At 36.6% G+C, this 17588-nt stretch overlaps 1 protein-coding gene across 1 annotated transcript in view; it reads right to left on the reverse strand.

Annotated features, from left to right (window-relative positions):
• CATSPERD (cation channel sperm associated auxiliary subunit delta) overlaps nt 1-17481 on the reverse strand; it is a 135698-nt gene extending 118217 nt beyond the window's left edge. The window contains exons 1-3 of the mRNA XM_051971797.1: nt 17080-17481; nt 8830-8884; nt 6008-6084 (exon numbers count right to left, since the gene is read on the reverse strand). Of these exons, the coding sequence (XP_051827757.1) occupies nt 6008-6084; nt 8830-8884; nt 17080-17180 (233 nt within the window). The 5' untranslated portion in view covers nt 17181-17481. The remainder of the gene's footprint in view (nt 1-6007; nt 6085-8829; nt 8885-17079) is intronic.
• Nucleotides 17482-17588: the final 107 nt, after the last annotated feature.

Genomic DNA, 17588 nt, shown 5'->3' on the forward strand with positions numbered 1-17588 from the left:
GAATTAGTCATTAAATTGTGAAGAACAATTTAAAATTATGCTTTAAGGGCTATAAAATTGTGTACACCTTCTGACTTAGTAAGCTTTACTAGATCTATATCCCAAAGAAAGTAAAGAAAAAGGAAAAAGACCTGTATGTACAAAGATATTTATGGTAGCTTTTTTTGTGGTGGCAAAGAATTGGAAATTGAGATCATCCTCATCAACTGGGTAATGGTTGAACAAGATTTAGTATATGATCATGATGTAGTTCTATTGTGCTATAACGAATAATGATGGGCCTTGTCTATTTTGTGGTTAGATTTGTCTGATTCTGAGAGGGGAAGCTTGAAGTCTCCCACTAATATAATTTTACTGTCTATTTCTTCCTGTAACTGGCTTAATATTTTCTCTAGTTATTTGGCTGCTCTATCAGTTGTTACATATACATTTAGTATTGTTAATACTTCATTGTTTGTGGTACCCTTTATCAAGATGTACTTTCTTTCCTTATCTCTTAATTAGAGCTATTTTTATTTTTGCTTTGAGATCAGAATTGCTACATCTGCTTTTTTTTTTTTTTTTTACTTCAGCTAAAGCATAATAAATTCTGTTGCAGCCTTTTATCTTTATTCTATGTGTCTCTCTGTGCAAATGTATTTCTGATAAACAACATGTTATAGGATTCTGTTTTTTAAACCACTTTGCTACTTGCTTCCATTTTATGGGAAATTTCATTCCATTCACATTCATAAATATGATTACAAGCTCTGTATTCCCTCCATCCTATTTTCTCAAGAAGGAGAAAATCTGGAACTCAAAAGAATGTTAAAAATAATAATTCAATATGGTAAAATCTAGTTTCAGACATATATTAGCTGTGTGACCCTGAGCAAGTCACTTAACCTCAACTGCCTAAAAGACAGACAAAGAAAATTATTTGGTATTGGTTAAAAACAGAGGTCAATTAACAGGACAGATTAGAACAACATATAGAAGCAAACAAATACAAGAAGTCACTATTGAGGAAAAACTGAGGGAAAATTAAATTGAAATCTGGCAAAAATTAGGTAGAGACCAACATCTCTTCCTACATGCCAAAATAAACTCTAAAAGGATACATGTCCAAAGTATAAAAGCTTACATCACAAACAAATTAAGAGGTACAAGGAAGAATTTTCCCTTCAGACTTATGAATAAGTTAAAAGTTAACAGCTAAATAAGTAATTGAGAGGATCACAAAAGATAAAGTGGACAATTTTGATTATATAAAATCTAAAATGCTTTGTACAAATAAATCTAACGTAGTTAAAATTAAAAGGGATCCAACTAGGAAAAAATCTTTCATCAAGCTTATCTGATAAAGATAATATATCTAAGGTAAATTAGGAACTTATTTAAGTTTTTTTTTGAGACAATCAAGATTAAGTGACTTGCCCAAGGTCTCACAGTGTCTCAGGTTAGGTTTTCTTTTTTTTTCTTTAATTAATTTAATATTTTTATTTTTCACAGTTATTTTTTTTATTATAGCTTTTTATTTACAATCACAGTTATATTTAAAACAGTTTTTTACATTTGGTTTTAAAACTTTTGAATTCTAGATTCTTTCCCTTATTCCCACTCTCAGACCCCATTAAGAAATCACATGTGAAGTTATACAAAACTTAAAAGTAATGTTGTGAAAAAAAATATAGATCTTCCCCTCAAAAAAGAAAAAAAAGTTCTCAAAAAAAGTTTTTTAAAAAAGTGTGCTTCAATTTATATTCAGACATAATCAGTTACTTCACTGGTATGAATAGCTTTTTTCATCATAAATCCTTCAGAATTGTCATGGATTATTGTATTCCTGAGGTCCCCCACTAGTAAAATTTTGCTATTTCTTCCTGTAACTAGCTTAATATTTTCTCTTATTCCTGAGAATAGCTGGTCATCTCAGAACATTGTTACTTTGTAGACAGTACATTTTACTTTGCTTGAGCTCATGGAGGACTTTCCAGGTTTTTCTGAGAGCATACGGCTTATCATTTCTCATATAACAACTTCCACCATAATCACATACCATAATTTATTCACTCATTCCTCAATTAATGGGCATCCCCAGTGTTTCCAATTTTTTGCTCTGAGAAGTGAAACTCTCTTCTATCATTCTCCTTTCCATATCCTCTTTCCCTCCTACTTTCCTGAAGATAGATTTTTATACCGATATTAAGTGTTTATATTATATCTTCTTTGAGCCAATTCTAATAGTAGTAAGGTTTACTCCTTCCCCTTCACCTCTCCTCCTTCATTGCTTTTTTCTTGCCTCTTTTATGGCATTTATATCATTCCACTTCTCCCTTTCTCTTTCTCCCAATACATTTCTCTCTTGACCCTTAATTTTATTTTTTTACATTATCCTTCCATATTCAACTCACACTTGTGCCCTCTATCTTATAAAGTTCTTGTAAGTTACAAGTATCATCCTCCCACATAGAAATATAAAAAGATAAAACCTTATGATATCTCTTTCTTGATTACCTTATACTTTTCCTGAGTTCTGTATTTGGAAATTTTTTTTTTTTAACTATTCAGCTCATAATGCTTAAAATCTTCTATTTCACTGAATGGATTACATCTTTTCCCTTGAACAATTATATGCACTTTTGCTGAATAGGTGATTCTTGGTTGAAATCCTAGCTCTATTGCTTTCAGGAATATTATATTCCAAACCCTCCAGTCCTTTAATTTAGAAGCTGTTAAATCTTGTGTTATCCTGACTGTGGCTCCACAGTCTTTCTGGATGCTTGCAATATTTTTTTCTTGACCTGGGAGTTCCAGAATTTGGCTGCAATATTCCTGGAAGTTTTCATTTTAGGACCTCTTTCAGGAATTGATTGGTACATTCTTTCCATTTCTATTTTACCATCTGGTTCTAGAATATCAGGACAGTTTTCCTTGATAACTTCTTGAAAGATGATGTCCAAGTTCTTTTTTTTTATTATGGCTTTCAGGTAGACCAATAATTTTTACATTATCTCTCCTGAATCTATTTTCTAGATCAGTTGTTTTTCCGATGAAATATTTCACATTTTTTTCCTATTTTTTCCTTCTTTTCTTTTTGTTTTAGTGTATCTTGATTTCTCATAAAATCATTAACTAGCTTCCATTTGCTCAATTCTAATTTTCAAGGAATTATTTTCCTCAATGACTTTTTGTACCGCCTTTCCTATTTGGTCAATCTTACTTTTTAAGGCATTATTCTCATTAATTTTTTGTATTTCCTTTTGCACTACTCTCAATTTTCTTCCTAATTTTCTCTCTATCTCTCCTGATTTTCAAAATCTCTTTTGTGCCCTTCCTTGGCCTAAGTTTAATTCTTATTTTTCTTGGAGATTTTGAATGAAGGAACTTTGACTTTATCTTCTTCTAAGTGTATGTTTTGATTTTCCTTGTCACCATAGTAACTTTCTATGGTCAGAATCTTTTTCTGTTGTCTACTCATTTTCCTAGCCTGTTACTTAGCTTCTGAGTCTTTGTTACAGTAGGGTTTCTTTCCAGGGTGGAGGGTGCACTGTCCCAAACTTCAGAGGTTTTGTGCGGCTGTTTTCAGAGATCCTTCTAGGGACCTGATCACAACAACTCTTTTCTGCTCTGAAGGTGTGTCTCTGTCCCACAGTACTTGTAAGACATAGTGTGCTAAAACAACAAAGAGCTTCCTCAATGGAAGCTATCACTGCCACTATTGCCCATGCCCACTCCTGGTATGCTAGTTTTCACAGAAACTAAGGATCACCTAGGGATAATGGAGAAGTATGTAGTCGTCATGAACAGAATGCAACATGTTAACAAATATTTATTAAACATCTTTTATGTTCTAGGCTCTGTGCTAAGCTCTGGGGATACAAAAAAAAAAAGGCAGGGATTGGGTCTTGATCTCAAAGAGCTCACAATCCATTGGGAAAGACAATATGCAAGCACCAATGTACAGACAAAATACACACAGGAGAAACTATAGAGCTCACAATCTATTGGGAAAGACAATATGTAAGCATCAATGTACAGACAAAATACACATAGGAGAAACTATACATAATCAACAGAATGAAAGAACTAGAATTAAGGGAGCACTGGGAAAGCAAAGAACCCCCTTTTCTCCCTTCTTTTCCCAATACTAAGTGGTCCTTCTGGAGTGAATTTAAGAGAAGAATGTGGACAAGAGATTTAAAAATTGTGCAAGACGAATTACAATTTGCATTACTGGAAGAAAAAGCCCCATAAATAAAATTATGGATCCATAGACATATTGAGTATTTGAAGAAACAAATCCATGTTGTTTATAGCTTCATCACTGGAAAACCAGGTCAGACTCTGGGCACTATAATAAAACCCCCATTCTCTTTTGCAGTGCTGTCTCTTCATATCACCTAGGTACATGCTGATGTAAAGAAGCTTTTCCCTAAGTAGACCTTCACCTGTAACTTTATGTCATCCAGGAGAATGTCTCATCTTGTCTCTAAGATAATCCTTATGGTCTGGGGAAATGATTCACAGACTAGGCCAGCAGAGCAAATTGATATTGCAGGAAGGAAACTTTAGATATCCTGAATCCCTTCAATCTATGTTATTAGAGACAGGTCGATCACTCCTTTGTATGAGACAAGGAGATGTGAAAGAGGTGGAGAAGCGTACAATGGAAACTTTTTTCATTGGCATAGAGATGGAAAGAGATGGAATAGGAGAAAAGTTTTTTCCTTTTACAAATTTCTGTATCATTAAAGTGAAGTGAGCACATATGTCATGTGATTTAAAAAATTTTTTTAAAAATGTCAGTTGACTAACATGAGACAGAGACAAGGACATTGCATTTATTTGCTCCCAGTGATTCTACCAGAAAGTGGAATTTAGTTAGTATTATGTATACCACTCATTATATGAGACAAAGAGGAGATGGTTGTTTGTTACAAAGAAAGGCAAACTTATAGAGGACCTATACCATGGTAAGAAATAAAGAAGCTGACCATGGGCAAGTCACAACCCCAATTACTTCAGCAAAAAAAAGAAAAAAAGAAGAAATCTTTTATTAAAGAGATGAAAAACAAGGCATACATCACTTGTGACATGGGATAAAGAAGAGAAGTAGAAGGAAGGGGGGAGATGAAGAGATAGGAAGAAAAATTTGGAATACAAGGTTTTAAAAGAGGGAATATTGAGGGCTATCTTTGCATGTATTTTGAAAAATAAAAAGCTATTATTTTAAAAAAGGAGAAGTAGGAAGATCCCTGAACATCCAAAAGTAGAAAGGAAAGATTAAAGGAAACCAGATATTATAAGGTGATCCTGCAATATGTGTAGAAGCCATACAAAACAACTGGTGACTCAGCACAAAGATGGAGTGGGTTATGACAGCCCTTAAAAGTCTACTCAGCTCTTAACAATCCATTTTTAATACATTCAAAGTATGTGTTAAAATACAGGTACTTAAAAGGCAATGACTTAAGCAAATGAACTGCTTCATAGCATGAAGATTGAGCTGAAATTATAGACAGAAAATTTTACATTTTAACATTTTATCAATATTTCCTCTCTTCAATTAAACTCAGGATAAAGGATTAAAAATTTTGAGTTCAAAGAAAATTAAAGGTACCATTGTAGAAAAGCAAGAGGAAGTCCTTCCATCTGCAGTCTTGAACTCAAGTTTAGTGGCTGATAAGAACATTGATGCTTGGTTTTTGATTGTTTGAATGTTTAAGTGACTCCATAGGCTTGGTAATTTAAAGACAGCATCACGTGGTGGTTAATTTTAATGCTCAGTAAGCTCATTCAAAGCCCCTGAGCAGCACTTTTATGGATGTGACACTATCTACAACCTAATATTTGAAGTGAATGCCATATCACCAATATTTACTTCATATTGTATTGTATTACTCTATATTGCATATGTCATCTGTTTACTGTCATACTTATATTATTTGCTATTATCTTTAAATGCTTTGCTTGAATACAACATTTTACTCCCCCCCAAAAGTATTGATGTATAATAGTTTCTTACCCCATATACAGAGCCAGTTTTTGGTTACATGGATGCTTAATAATTTGTGGGTCTTTATATGCATAATATAGGATATTCTGGGGAGAAAACCATGAAGTCAATTGTTAACTTGAACAAAATAATTCCCTCATATAGATATGGCTATAATAACGAAATTGAAGATGGATGTGACAAGTCTTAACACAAATTAGGTGATTGCTTATTCAAGATAGCTTAATTTTAGAACATTATCTACAAATCTAAATTTTTACTTGTTTATTCAGGATTTACACCCCTATTTATAAAATTACCTGAGGCACTTTGCCAGTCAACTTAAAAAGAAATCTTCCTAACATAAGCTGTCTACTTTATGGAAGCACAATATGAAAATTCTAAATTCTAAGCTCCTTTGGAACAGAGATTCTTAACCTTTATATGTCAGAGATTCCTTTGGCAATCAATCTAGGGAAGATGATGGCCCCCTCCTCAGAGACATGTTTTAAAATAAGTGAAGGAAATGCTGAATTAGAGGTTATTAAAAAGAAAGAGGTCATTTTTTTTTTCCCATCCAAGTTTATGGACCTCCTGAAATCTGTGGGTCATTCACATTCTTCATTTTGCTAAAAGGTGTTTGTTTTTTTTTAATCCTTTGTAAAAGTTTTCTTTGTCAAATTTCTCTAATCTTTTAGAAATTACCTGTAGTTTTGAGGGATTTTTTTATTCTTTTATTGGAGGGGAGGGAGAGATAGAATGGGTATGGAGAACTGAACAAGTTGGTCTAGATTTTTGATTTCCTCAAGTATAGAGAGCTCCCAATATAGAAATTCCCTCCACTAATGTGGCCTGACATGACGAGCAATTTGCCTGTAATTCATTACTTTAAAGGTTTACTGGAAGCCCCTGAGATGTTAAGGGCCTAACTCACATATCTCACAACTTAATTTATAGATGTAATAATTTAAGTGCATGATTACATCCTTACACTGTCTGCCCTTACAAGAAAAATTTGTGGTAACTTCTAAATGTTTTGACAAAGGGAGTAAAAGGCAGATAACTTGCAGCTCAAGTGTTTGGAGATCAGCAGGGGAACTAGTAGAACCAGCACCAGTACAGGCATTCCCTCTAAGACAAGAGCCCTCACATGTAGTCATTTTGCCTTTATGAAAATCTCTAGAGAGAAGCAATTCTACTCTACTTTTCAGACTCATGGAATTGCAGGATTTTGGATACTTCTAATTGCTATGAAGTGTTTTCCTTACCTCAAGCTGAAATCTACCCCATTTAACTTCTCTCATGGCTTCTAATCCTGCACCTTGGAGACAATTTGATCAATTCTCATCTCCTTTTTGCATGAATGTCCTTCATATACTTGAATAGTTACATTTTCTTTCTTTCTTTTTTTCTTTTTTTTTTGGCTGAGGCAATTGGGGTTAAGTGACTTGCCCAGGGTCACATAGCTAGGAAGTGTTAAGTGTCTGAGATCTGATTTGAACTCAGGTCCTTCTGATTTCAGGGCTGGTGCTATATCCACTGTGCCACCTAGCTGCCCCAAATAGTTACATTTTCACATAGTCTTTTTGGGTTAAATTCCCTTATTCCATCAACTGATTTTCAAATAATGTGGTTTCAAGCCCTCTTGCAATCCTGGTTTCCCTTTAGGATATCAATAGGGTCAGGGTAGAGATTGGACCTGTGTTTTAATTGGTCTATATAACTCCTGGGGAAGGAAATGCCCTCTGTGCAATGAAGATTAGCATCTTCTCTGCATTTCCTAGAACCCTAAAGGGGATCAGGGCCTTGCTCAGGATCACAAAGCCATGACCAATCAGAGCTAGGCTTTAAGGCCAGCTCTCTGTTCATGTTTTCTCAGCTTGTCAATATACATCTCCAAATCATAGAATTAAACATAATACTCCAGGTATGATTTGACAGGGACATAGTGTGTTAGGGATATCATTTCTGTATGTTCTGTATGCTTGGCTTCTCCTAATGCTACCTAGGAGGACACTGTTTTTGCTTCCAGGTCATACTAACCCATTCAGGACATTCCCCAAACTTTTCCATATAAAAAAAGCATCTATGAGAAATTAAAATTCTAGTCAATAGAAAATATATTCAACTTACAAAAATTAATACCCAAATTTTATAAAGATCTCCATTAAGCAATATGAAGTACTTTCCTTCCCTCTCCTTTCCCCCCTCATTATTCCTTATGAATAAGTTGCAGTTTTTTCTATCTGGGCATTATGCAATGCAATTCAATTCAAGTCTAAAATATCTACTACATGTGAAGTAAATTCTTTAACTTAAGGACAGCTAAGTGGTGCTTAAAGAATTAGGCCTGGAGTCAGGAAGACCTGAATTCAAATTCACCTCAGACACTTGCTGTGTGTTCCTCAGTAAGTCACTTAATTTCCGTTTCCTCAGCTGTAAAATGGGAATGATAAAAGCATCTGATTCTCAAGAGTTGTTGGTGAGGATCAAATGAGAGAACATTTAAAAAGTATTTAGCACAGTGCCTGGCACATAGTAGGTACTTAATGGATCTTTTTAAAAAATTTCCTTGTTTTAACCTATTATCAAATGATATTATAAAAAAACCCTTGACTTTAGTCAAAAGTCCTGTTTCTGTCACTTGAAATATAAATGAGCAAATGGCAACCTGAGTTTCAATTTCCTCATGCATAAATTAGGTGAGAGGCATCCTACCTAATGTAAACTGTAATATGTAATACAAATATAAAATATGATTATCACCACCACCACCACCATTATTAACTTTATACTTATGCTGACAAAAATAATACAAAGAAAAGCACATGAGAAATTTAAAAGAAACTTACCTCTATTAGGTACTGTTTAGCATGTTCACTCTTCCCAGTTTCTATTAATTCATAGCTGTATAAGTAACCCAAAAAAAAATTCCTTTAATATTCATTCACTGAACAACTCAATGTTATCTTAGGACAAGTGGTGCTCAAAGTGTATTGCAGTGAATCCTGGAGGGTCTCTGAAATCGTTTCAAAGTGTCTACAAATTCAAAATTAGTTTTTTTTTTCCTAATAAGATAAATATCTATTATATAACCCATATAAACAAAAACTCTGTGGACATATTCTCAATAGTTGTTAATACCATAAAGATACTGAAAAAAAAAAAGAGTTTGAGAACCACTGTCTTAGGATGAACAGTATCTGCCTAATTAGAAGAGCACAAACATCTTTTGGTCTTTATGATTCTTCTTTAATAGTCATATTAAACAAATAATCAATACACAAGCCACTATCTGGCACCACCAGGCAGCATGCTAAGCCATGGAGCTAAAAATAAAAATGAAACTATCCACTGGGAACCTGGTACTCTGAAGAAATGGAGTGTCAGTGGGACAGAATACAAAAAGAAGGCTCTCATGGGTTCTCATTGCTGCTAACTGATAGAAATTTTTTCCTATACCTTCAAAGTGAATTTGTTTTACAAATGCCCTCTTTTTATGATGCCCTGGATTTTTGGTAATACCCTTCTCCCAATAAGTCCACCCACAGTATAGCAAATCCAGGAATTCATTTGAATATTAATAACTCATAATACCTAGCATTTATAGAGTATTTTAAGGGCTGCAAAGAGCTTTACAAACATTATATTACTTTATTTTCAAAATTGGGAGGTGGAATATTATTATCCCCATATTAAAAGGATGAAAACTGAAGTAGGTAGAGGTTAAATGATTTCTATGTCTGAAGTGGCTGAGGCAGGATTTGGACACATTTTTTTTCCCCTAAACTCTGTTATTCTATCTAGACCAGATAGGTCTACATATCTGCCTCTACACAATTCATAGTATTCACAATTCAGTGAATCTTGAGATATAAATTTTATAGCATTGAGGAGTAAACAGACAATTTTCGTTTCACTAAGTTTGATAAATGGAAAAGATACCTTTAAAAAAATAATACTCATTAGAGATTAGAGGAACTAACTAGAGAAATTGGGATTCAGAGATCATTTTGATTGGATAGATCCACAAATTTACATACCTCTTTATGACAAGTTGGCATTGCTCCGTTGATGAGTAGACAGTTGCTGACGGATCTTTCCAATCTAGCTAACACAGTGGGCTATCAAACTTTTTTGTCTCAAGACCTTTTTGACACTCTTAAAAGTTATTGAGGGCCACCATAGAGTTTGCATTTATGTGGCTTACATAGGTGTTTACTGTTATTAGAAATCAAAATGTCTTAATTTTATGAAAATAATTTTGATTTCATAGACACTCTCTGGGATTCCTACCCACGTCACACTTTTAAGATCCACTGCCCATGTTATTTTTGGGCTTATATCCCAAAGAGATCTTAAAGAAGGGACAGGGACCCACATATTAAAAAAAGTTTGTGGCAGCCCTTTGTGTAGTGGCTAGAAACTGGAAATTGAATGGATGTCTATCCATTAGAGAACGGCTGAATAAATTGCGGTATATGAATGTTATGGAATATTATTGTTCTGTAAGAAATGACTAACAAGATGATTTCAGAGAGACCTGGAGAGACTTACATGAATTGATGCTGAGTGAAATAAGCAGAACCAGGGGATCATTATACACAGCAAGAAGATTATACAATGATCAATTCTGATGGATGTGACTCTCCAACAATGAGATGATTCAAACCATTCCACTTGTTCAGCAATGAATAGAGCCATCTACATCCAAAGAGAGGACTATGGGAACTGAGTGTGCACCACAACATAGCATTTTCACTCTTTTGGTTATTGTTTGCTTACATTTATGTTTTCCTTTTCAAGTTTTTTTTTTTTTTTTTCTGGATCTGATTTTTCTTGTGAAGTGAGATAACTATGTAAATATGCATATCGACATATATATGTGATTTAACACATACTTTTACATATTTAGCATATATTGGACTACCTGCCATCTAGGAGAGAGGATGGGAGGAAGGAGACGAAAAGTTGGAACAGAAGATTTTGCAAGAATAAATGTTGAAAAATTACCCATGCATATGTTTTATAAATAAAAAGCTATTAAAAAAAAAAAAAAAGAACCACTGTCCTAGAGTAGGAGCCTGCCTAATAAATCGCTAAAGATTAAATTGATTTTTTTCAAGGTGTGGATATTGTATTCCTTAGAATACAGATTCCTTAAAGAATACCTCAAAAAGCAAAATCGTCCAAATGAAAAAAGGAGAACAAAAACTCATTGAGAAAAATAATTCCTTAAAAACTAGTTGAGCAAATAGAAGCTAATGAATTTATGAGAAAACAAGAAACAATAAAACAAAATCATTATCTTATTGGAAAAAACAATTGACATGGAAAGTAATCTGAGAGGTAATTTTAAAATTTTTGGACTACCTAAAAGCCATGATCAAAATAAACAAAAGACCCTAAATGTCAAATTTCAAGAAGGCAAACTGTCCTGATATTCTAGAAGAGAGGGTAAAATAGAAATTGAAAGAATCCACCAATGACATCCTAAAAAAGAACTTAATATAAAAACTCTCAGAAATATTATAACTAAGTTTTGGAACTCCCAGGTCAAGGAGAAAATGTTGCCAAGCATTCAGAAAGTAATAAAATTAAGGAGTAAATATACTGGGGTAAAGGGAAAAGGAAAGGTAGAATGATGTAAATTATCTGCCATAAAAGAGGCAAGAAAAAGTATTTTACAGTGGAGGAGAAAAGAGGGAGAGAAGAGGGAATGAGCGAACCTTACTCTCATCAGAATTGGCTTAAAGAAAACACAAATTAAGACACTTCTGAGGTACACTACACACCTCTCAGATTGGCTAAAATGATAGGAAAAGATAATGAGGAATGTTGGAGGGGGTGTGGGACAACTAGGACAACATTAATACATTATTGGTGGAGTTGTGAACTGATTCAACCAATCTGGAGAGCAATTTGGAACTATGCTCAAAGGACTATCAAACTGTGCATACCCTTTGATCCAGCGTTTCTACTGGGTTTGTATCCTACTAAAGAGATCATAAAGGAGGAAAAGGAAACATGTGCAAAAATGTTTGTAGTAGCCTCTTTTGTAATGGCAAGAAACTGGAAACAGTGGATGCCCATCAGTTGGAGAATGATTGGACAAGTTATGGTATATGAATGTTATCAGGAGGATGATTATAGAGAGGACTATAGAGACTTGCATTAAGTGATGCTAAGTGAAATGAACAGAACAAGGAGATCTTTGTACATGGCAACATCAATATTATATGATGATTAATTCTGATTGATGTGGGAAAGATTAGTTTCTAGATTCCCATCCCCTCCTAGTGAATGTAATTACCCTTTGACTCACAAATCCTGGTCCCTTTGAATTCCAATAGAAGATCCAGACCTGTCCTAGCCCCACCGGATCTGAGCCAACTTTGGGGCTACACCCAAAAGCACCATGAGCTAAGCCTCCTATTATAAAAAGGCCACGCTGGAAACCCCTCTTTGCAGAGATTCCAAACATGGTAACCATGTGAGGACCCTCTGTCCACTGGACCCTCTGTCCAGTGCCCTCCTTATCTCTATCTTCACCTATCTCCTAACTTCCAAACCCAGTAATAAACCTCTTTTATCAATCTAGCTCTCGGGCCAATAAATGCTTTTATTGGGGATGTACGCCGCTACTAGACCCCATTTACTGCTGTATCCTTGCGCCGAATCCAAGGGGGTTGCAGGGGATCTTTGCTTAACTCCCTGTACCCAAACCTGCCACTAGACCTCAACTAAACCCTAATTTCATTTAGGTAGCCCAAATCTAGACCTCAACATGATGAATATGACTCTTTCCAAAAAGAGGATTGATGTCAGTTCCAATGATCTTGTGATGAAGAGAGCCATCTACACCCAAAGAGATGACTATGGGAACTGAATATCATAACATAACATTTTCACTCTTTTTGTTGTTGTTCGCTTGAATTTTGGTTTCTTACTCATTTACTTTCCTTTTTGATCTTGTGTAGCAAGAGAATTGTATAAATGTTTACACATATTGGATTTAACATATATTTTAACATGTATAACATATATTGGGTTGCTTGCTATCTAGAGGAAGAGGTGGGGGGGGGCGGGAAAGGGGAAAATCTGAAATAAAGGCTATGTAAGGGTCAATGGGAAAATCTGAAATAAAGGCTATGTAAGGGTCAATGTTGAAAAATTGTAACTCCTGCTGCCAGCCTAATCTCCCAACTGGAATGTGGAACGTGGAAACTTCCAGTGCAAAAAAAAAGCAAACCTCCCTTCTGATCTGTTGTGTTTGTCCTTTGCGGGTACAGGAGCGGTGCCTACCACTTAACAATGAATATTCTCATACATGGTCATATAGATGAAGACAAAGACTCTCTTCCCACACATTATGCATCATTTGGATGCAAAATTTACATTCCCTGGGAAAGACTCTCTTCCCACACATTATCTCAAGTATGCACCTTGTAGATGCAAAACCTACATTCCCAGGGAAAGACTCTTTTCCCACATCCTATCTCAAGTATGTTCCTTTCCGATGCAAAATCTGAATTGTTTTATTTCTATATAAAAGTAAGCCCTGAGAAAATATCTCTTTGCAATTCTTTGACATTGCCCACCAAGTGAACATCTTGGTGTCTCTCTTTTTAATAAAGTGTCTTTTCTTACCATAGCCTTTTGTGTAGCATTTCTTGCTGCTAACCCACCCTAACTTGATATTCTGGAGACTAGGAGACCAACCCATATTACTGCCATGATCCATACCTCATCAATATCCTTCATATCTCGGTGACTCCGAACTCCTGTAGATCATCATCTAAACTGTTCTTCACTCCTTATCATGCAGTTGCCAATCCTCCAGTCCTCCAAATCCAAAGTTTTAAATTTCATCCATCTCTTTTATTATACCCTCTGCAATGCCTGATAAACTTCCCTTCATTTTAAATCTATATCTCTTCCATTCCTTCTATCTACTAGCTCTTACTGAAATCTGGCTTCTCCTGATAACACAGCATCCCTGATGATTCTTCCTGGTACTGGCTACACCTTTATTCATTCTCCTTAGTTCACTGGTCAAAGTAGATTAGTTAGAATAGTTCTTAATTCCCATTTCCATTTTGAAGTTCTCTTTCAACTATCACCCAATAGTTTCTTCGAGGTTCATAGCATTTATATCTGCCATTCCAATCAAAATTCTGGTAATTGTTACCTACAGATCTTTTAATCTTTTTTTTTCTCAATGAGTTTGATTCCTGTTTTATACTTTTTTCCCCTCCCCAACTCATATATATATATATATGTTGTCTCTCAAAAACTCTAACCACAATATTCCTCAATCTACTCATTTCCCGTGAGCTACTCCTCCACTCTATCTCAACGCCTCAAGATGATCATATCCTTGATCTTTTCTACAAATGTACAATCTCCATATTCAAGAATCCTGAAATACTCTTATGCAACCTCGATCCTCTCCCTCTGTCTTTACTTTAACTATTGTTCATATTCAGAGTGACCTCCAATCCCTTGACCTTCACAGTTCTCTCCCAGGTTATTTGCCCTGCACCAGCCACTTTCCTCTTCTCCCCCATCTTAACATCTCAGTGAACCAGTTCAACTACATTGTCATCCCCTTTTGAACGATTAGGGCCCTTATCATATTGTTGATTATGTCCAGCCAAGCCTCAGCCTTACTACCACCATCTGTTGCCTTCTTTCCTACTCTCCTATGCTGTTGAACAAAGGTAGAGAAGATCACGCAACTATTCTGATTGATTTAGTTACAAATTTCTGGGATATGACCTCAATTAGGGACAGTGCTTGGCACATAGTAGAGGCTTAACAAATGTTTTATTAATTGATTGAAGGCAAATTAGAGGCAATCTCAACTTGAAGGCATTAACATTAAGGAGTACTAGGAAAGGCTATTTGCAAAAAGTAAGATTTTATCTGAGAGAGTCTGAAAAGCTAGGAATACGAAGGGAGAACATTCCAGACTTGGGAGAATCAATGAAAATGCAAAATTAGGAAGTTAAATGTTTTGTGCAGAGAACAGCAAAGAGGTCAGGATCACTAGACTATAGAGTAGGTAAAATGAAAGATACACAGATAAGAAAGTAGGAGAGGTAAAAAGTTTTAAAAGCCAAAAAGAGGACTTTATATTTAATCCTGGAGGTACAAAGGAATCACTGGAGTTTGCAGGGGTTAGTGACATGAGTCAGACTGTGCATTGGAAATATCACTCTGGCAGTTAAGTGGATAATAGGCTAGAGGGGGACAGACTTGGTCAGGGACATTTACCACTAGATTACAGCAATCATTCAGATATGCTTATACCACAGTTAAATGAGAACACTCTTTTGTAGAAATCCTAAACTCTCAGCAGCACTAAATTTCCTAAAATAAATTCCTGTTCCTACATGTTCCAAATGATCTTCACTCCAAGTGACCCATGCTTTGAAGTCAGTTCTTAGTCAGCTGAATGCTGGGATTATGTGCAAAACTCAAATTCAATATGTACAAACAACACTGACATATTGACCAGTGTTTAGTTAGATGCCTCTTATCAGAGAGAGGACTGTCTGTCATTAGGAAATATAGTAAACATTTGCTAAATAACTCATGTGCTAGGTCCTATGCTGATAGCTAGGGATACAAAGAAAGGCAAAAGTCAATCTCTGCCATCAAGGAAATCAAAATTTAATGGAGGAGACCATAAATAAACATTGTACAAAGAAGCTATAAAAGGGAAAAATATAATTAACAGAGGAAAGGCACTAAAATTAAGAGGGATCAGAGAAAAGAGAGCATCAAGGAGAAGGTGATCAATAGTGTTAAATACTACAGAGAAGTAAAGGAAAATTAAAACTCAGAAAAAAAATTGGATTTGTCCATTAGATATCATTAGAGAAATAATAATAATAATAATAATAATAAAGAGGTAATTGTAACTTTGGATTGTAAAGGTAGGTAAATTGTAACTGTAACTCCAGGCCAACAGGTCACAAGGTCAGATGTCAGACTGATAATTAAGAAGAAAGAGAAGAGGGGACAAGGAGAGATATGGGGCAATAGTTCATAGAAAAAATGGATTATCCAACGAGTGAGGTTTTTTTGAGAACAGGGGAAACATGGGACATATTTATAGGTAGCAGGGAAGCAGATAGCAGACGAAAAGCAACTGAAGGTAAAAGAGACATGGGAATTGATAGAGAGGCAATCTGTTGAAGATGATGAGGGAAGGAATAGGATCATTTGTGCAGATGGAGGAGTTTGCCTTGGTAAGGAGAAGAGTTATCTACTTCGTGTGAAATAGGTAAAGGGGGAGAGTGGTAGAAGACATGAGAAGTAAGGAGAGAAGATAGCAAATAGCCTCGATCTGTTCAGTAAAATATGAGGCAAGGTTTTCGTGTGGAGGGAAGTTTGAGGAGGGATGAAAAGGTTTTAAGAGGTGCTGTTACTACAGCACTACACCTACTGGTGGGATAGAGTCTGTTGTTTGTCCTTCCTTCTTGAAGACAACCACATTGGGGAGGCGATGCCATGACATGCAAGTTTAGTAGTGGATTTGAGTGAGAGGGACTGTGCAAGATCACCGGCCTCCTACAGATCAGGACTGCCTCGGGGAGTTAGGGAAGCGTAAAAAGGATTGTCTATTGGCAGAGGCTGCACCTTTTTCTCCACCTCTGTCAGTAGTCCAAGTGGGAGAGGAAGGATCTCCGGGTGACGATCCGATTCAGGGCTGCTTTCCAAAAGGTCAGCAGTCCCCCTCCCACTAGGACTAAGGCAGTTTCTGAGAAGAAACCTGGCCCGAAACCACACGGAATAGATAGATGGGAGCTCAGAGCCCGAACTGCGGGCGGACAAAAAACCAGGCAAGAAAGGGATCGCCTGGCGTCTGGGGTGACCACCTGGCGTCTGGGGTGACCGCGGGGAGAGGAAGGCGGAACAAAAAGATCCCTGAATCGGATCCTGCGGACAAATTCCCTCCTTGGTTTCTCCATCGGTACAACGAAAACCTCATTAGGGATCTTGAGGAGCCCTTTGTCTCCTCCTCCAGGGGCCGGAGCCTCTCCCACACCCGTGGAGCCGGGTAGATAGTACTCTCGCAAAAGGGCGCCCACCTGCAGACCGGGATGTCAAAGCTGTCTTGCGACAGGACCACCGTCACAACTACCGGCAGGAAAGAAAAGCCCAAAGGGCAAGAAAGGCCAGTCAACACCATCTCTCTCGGGTGCTCTCAGAGACCTCGGGCGACTTAATGGTAGTCCGAGAGCTCCAGGATGCGGAAGAATTCCCAGCGGTTATGGAAAGCTCCTACAACATCCAGTCGCGAGCGCCAAGCCGTTGCTATGAGACGTGAAGGGGTGGAGCGTTCTATCTCCTCCTCCCCCCGCCTTGAAGCCACGCCCACCACGGGGCTCTCTTACGGCCAGTAAGAGCAGTAATTGAATTCTAGCCGCCTCCTTCCTCCCTGTCTCAGGAAGATTAGGGGCGAGGATGGGTGGGAGGGACAGCTTCGGCGAGCCTCCCTCGATCTGCGCAAGCTCCCGGGCTGCTCTCGGTCCATCTGAGGAGTTAACTATGGCAGCGAAATGGGCGGATCCAGTCACGTGGCTCGTCGGAGGCGGAA

This window comes from Antechinus flavipes, chromosome 1, assembly GCF_016432865.1.
Source record: "Antechinus flavipes isolate AdamAnt ecotype Samford, QLD, Australia chromosome 1, AdamAnt_v2, whole genome shotgun sequence".
Classification (NCBI taxonomy): Eukaryota; Metazoa; Chordata; class Mammalia; order Dasyuromorphia; family Dasyuridae; genus Antechinus; species Antechinus flavipes.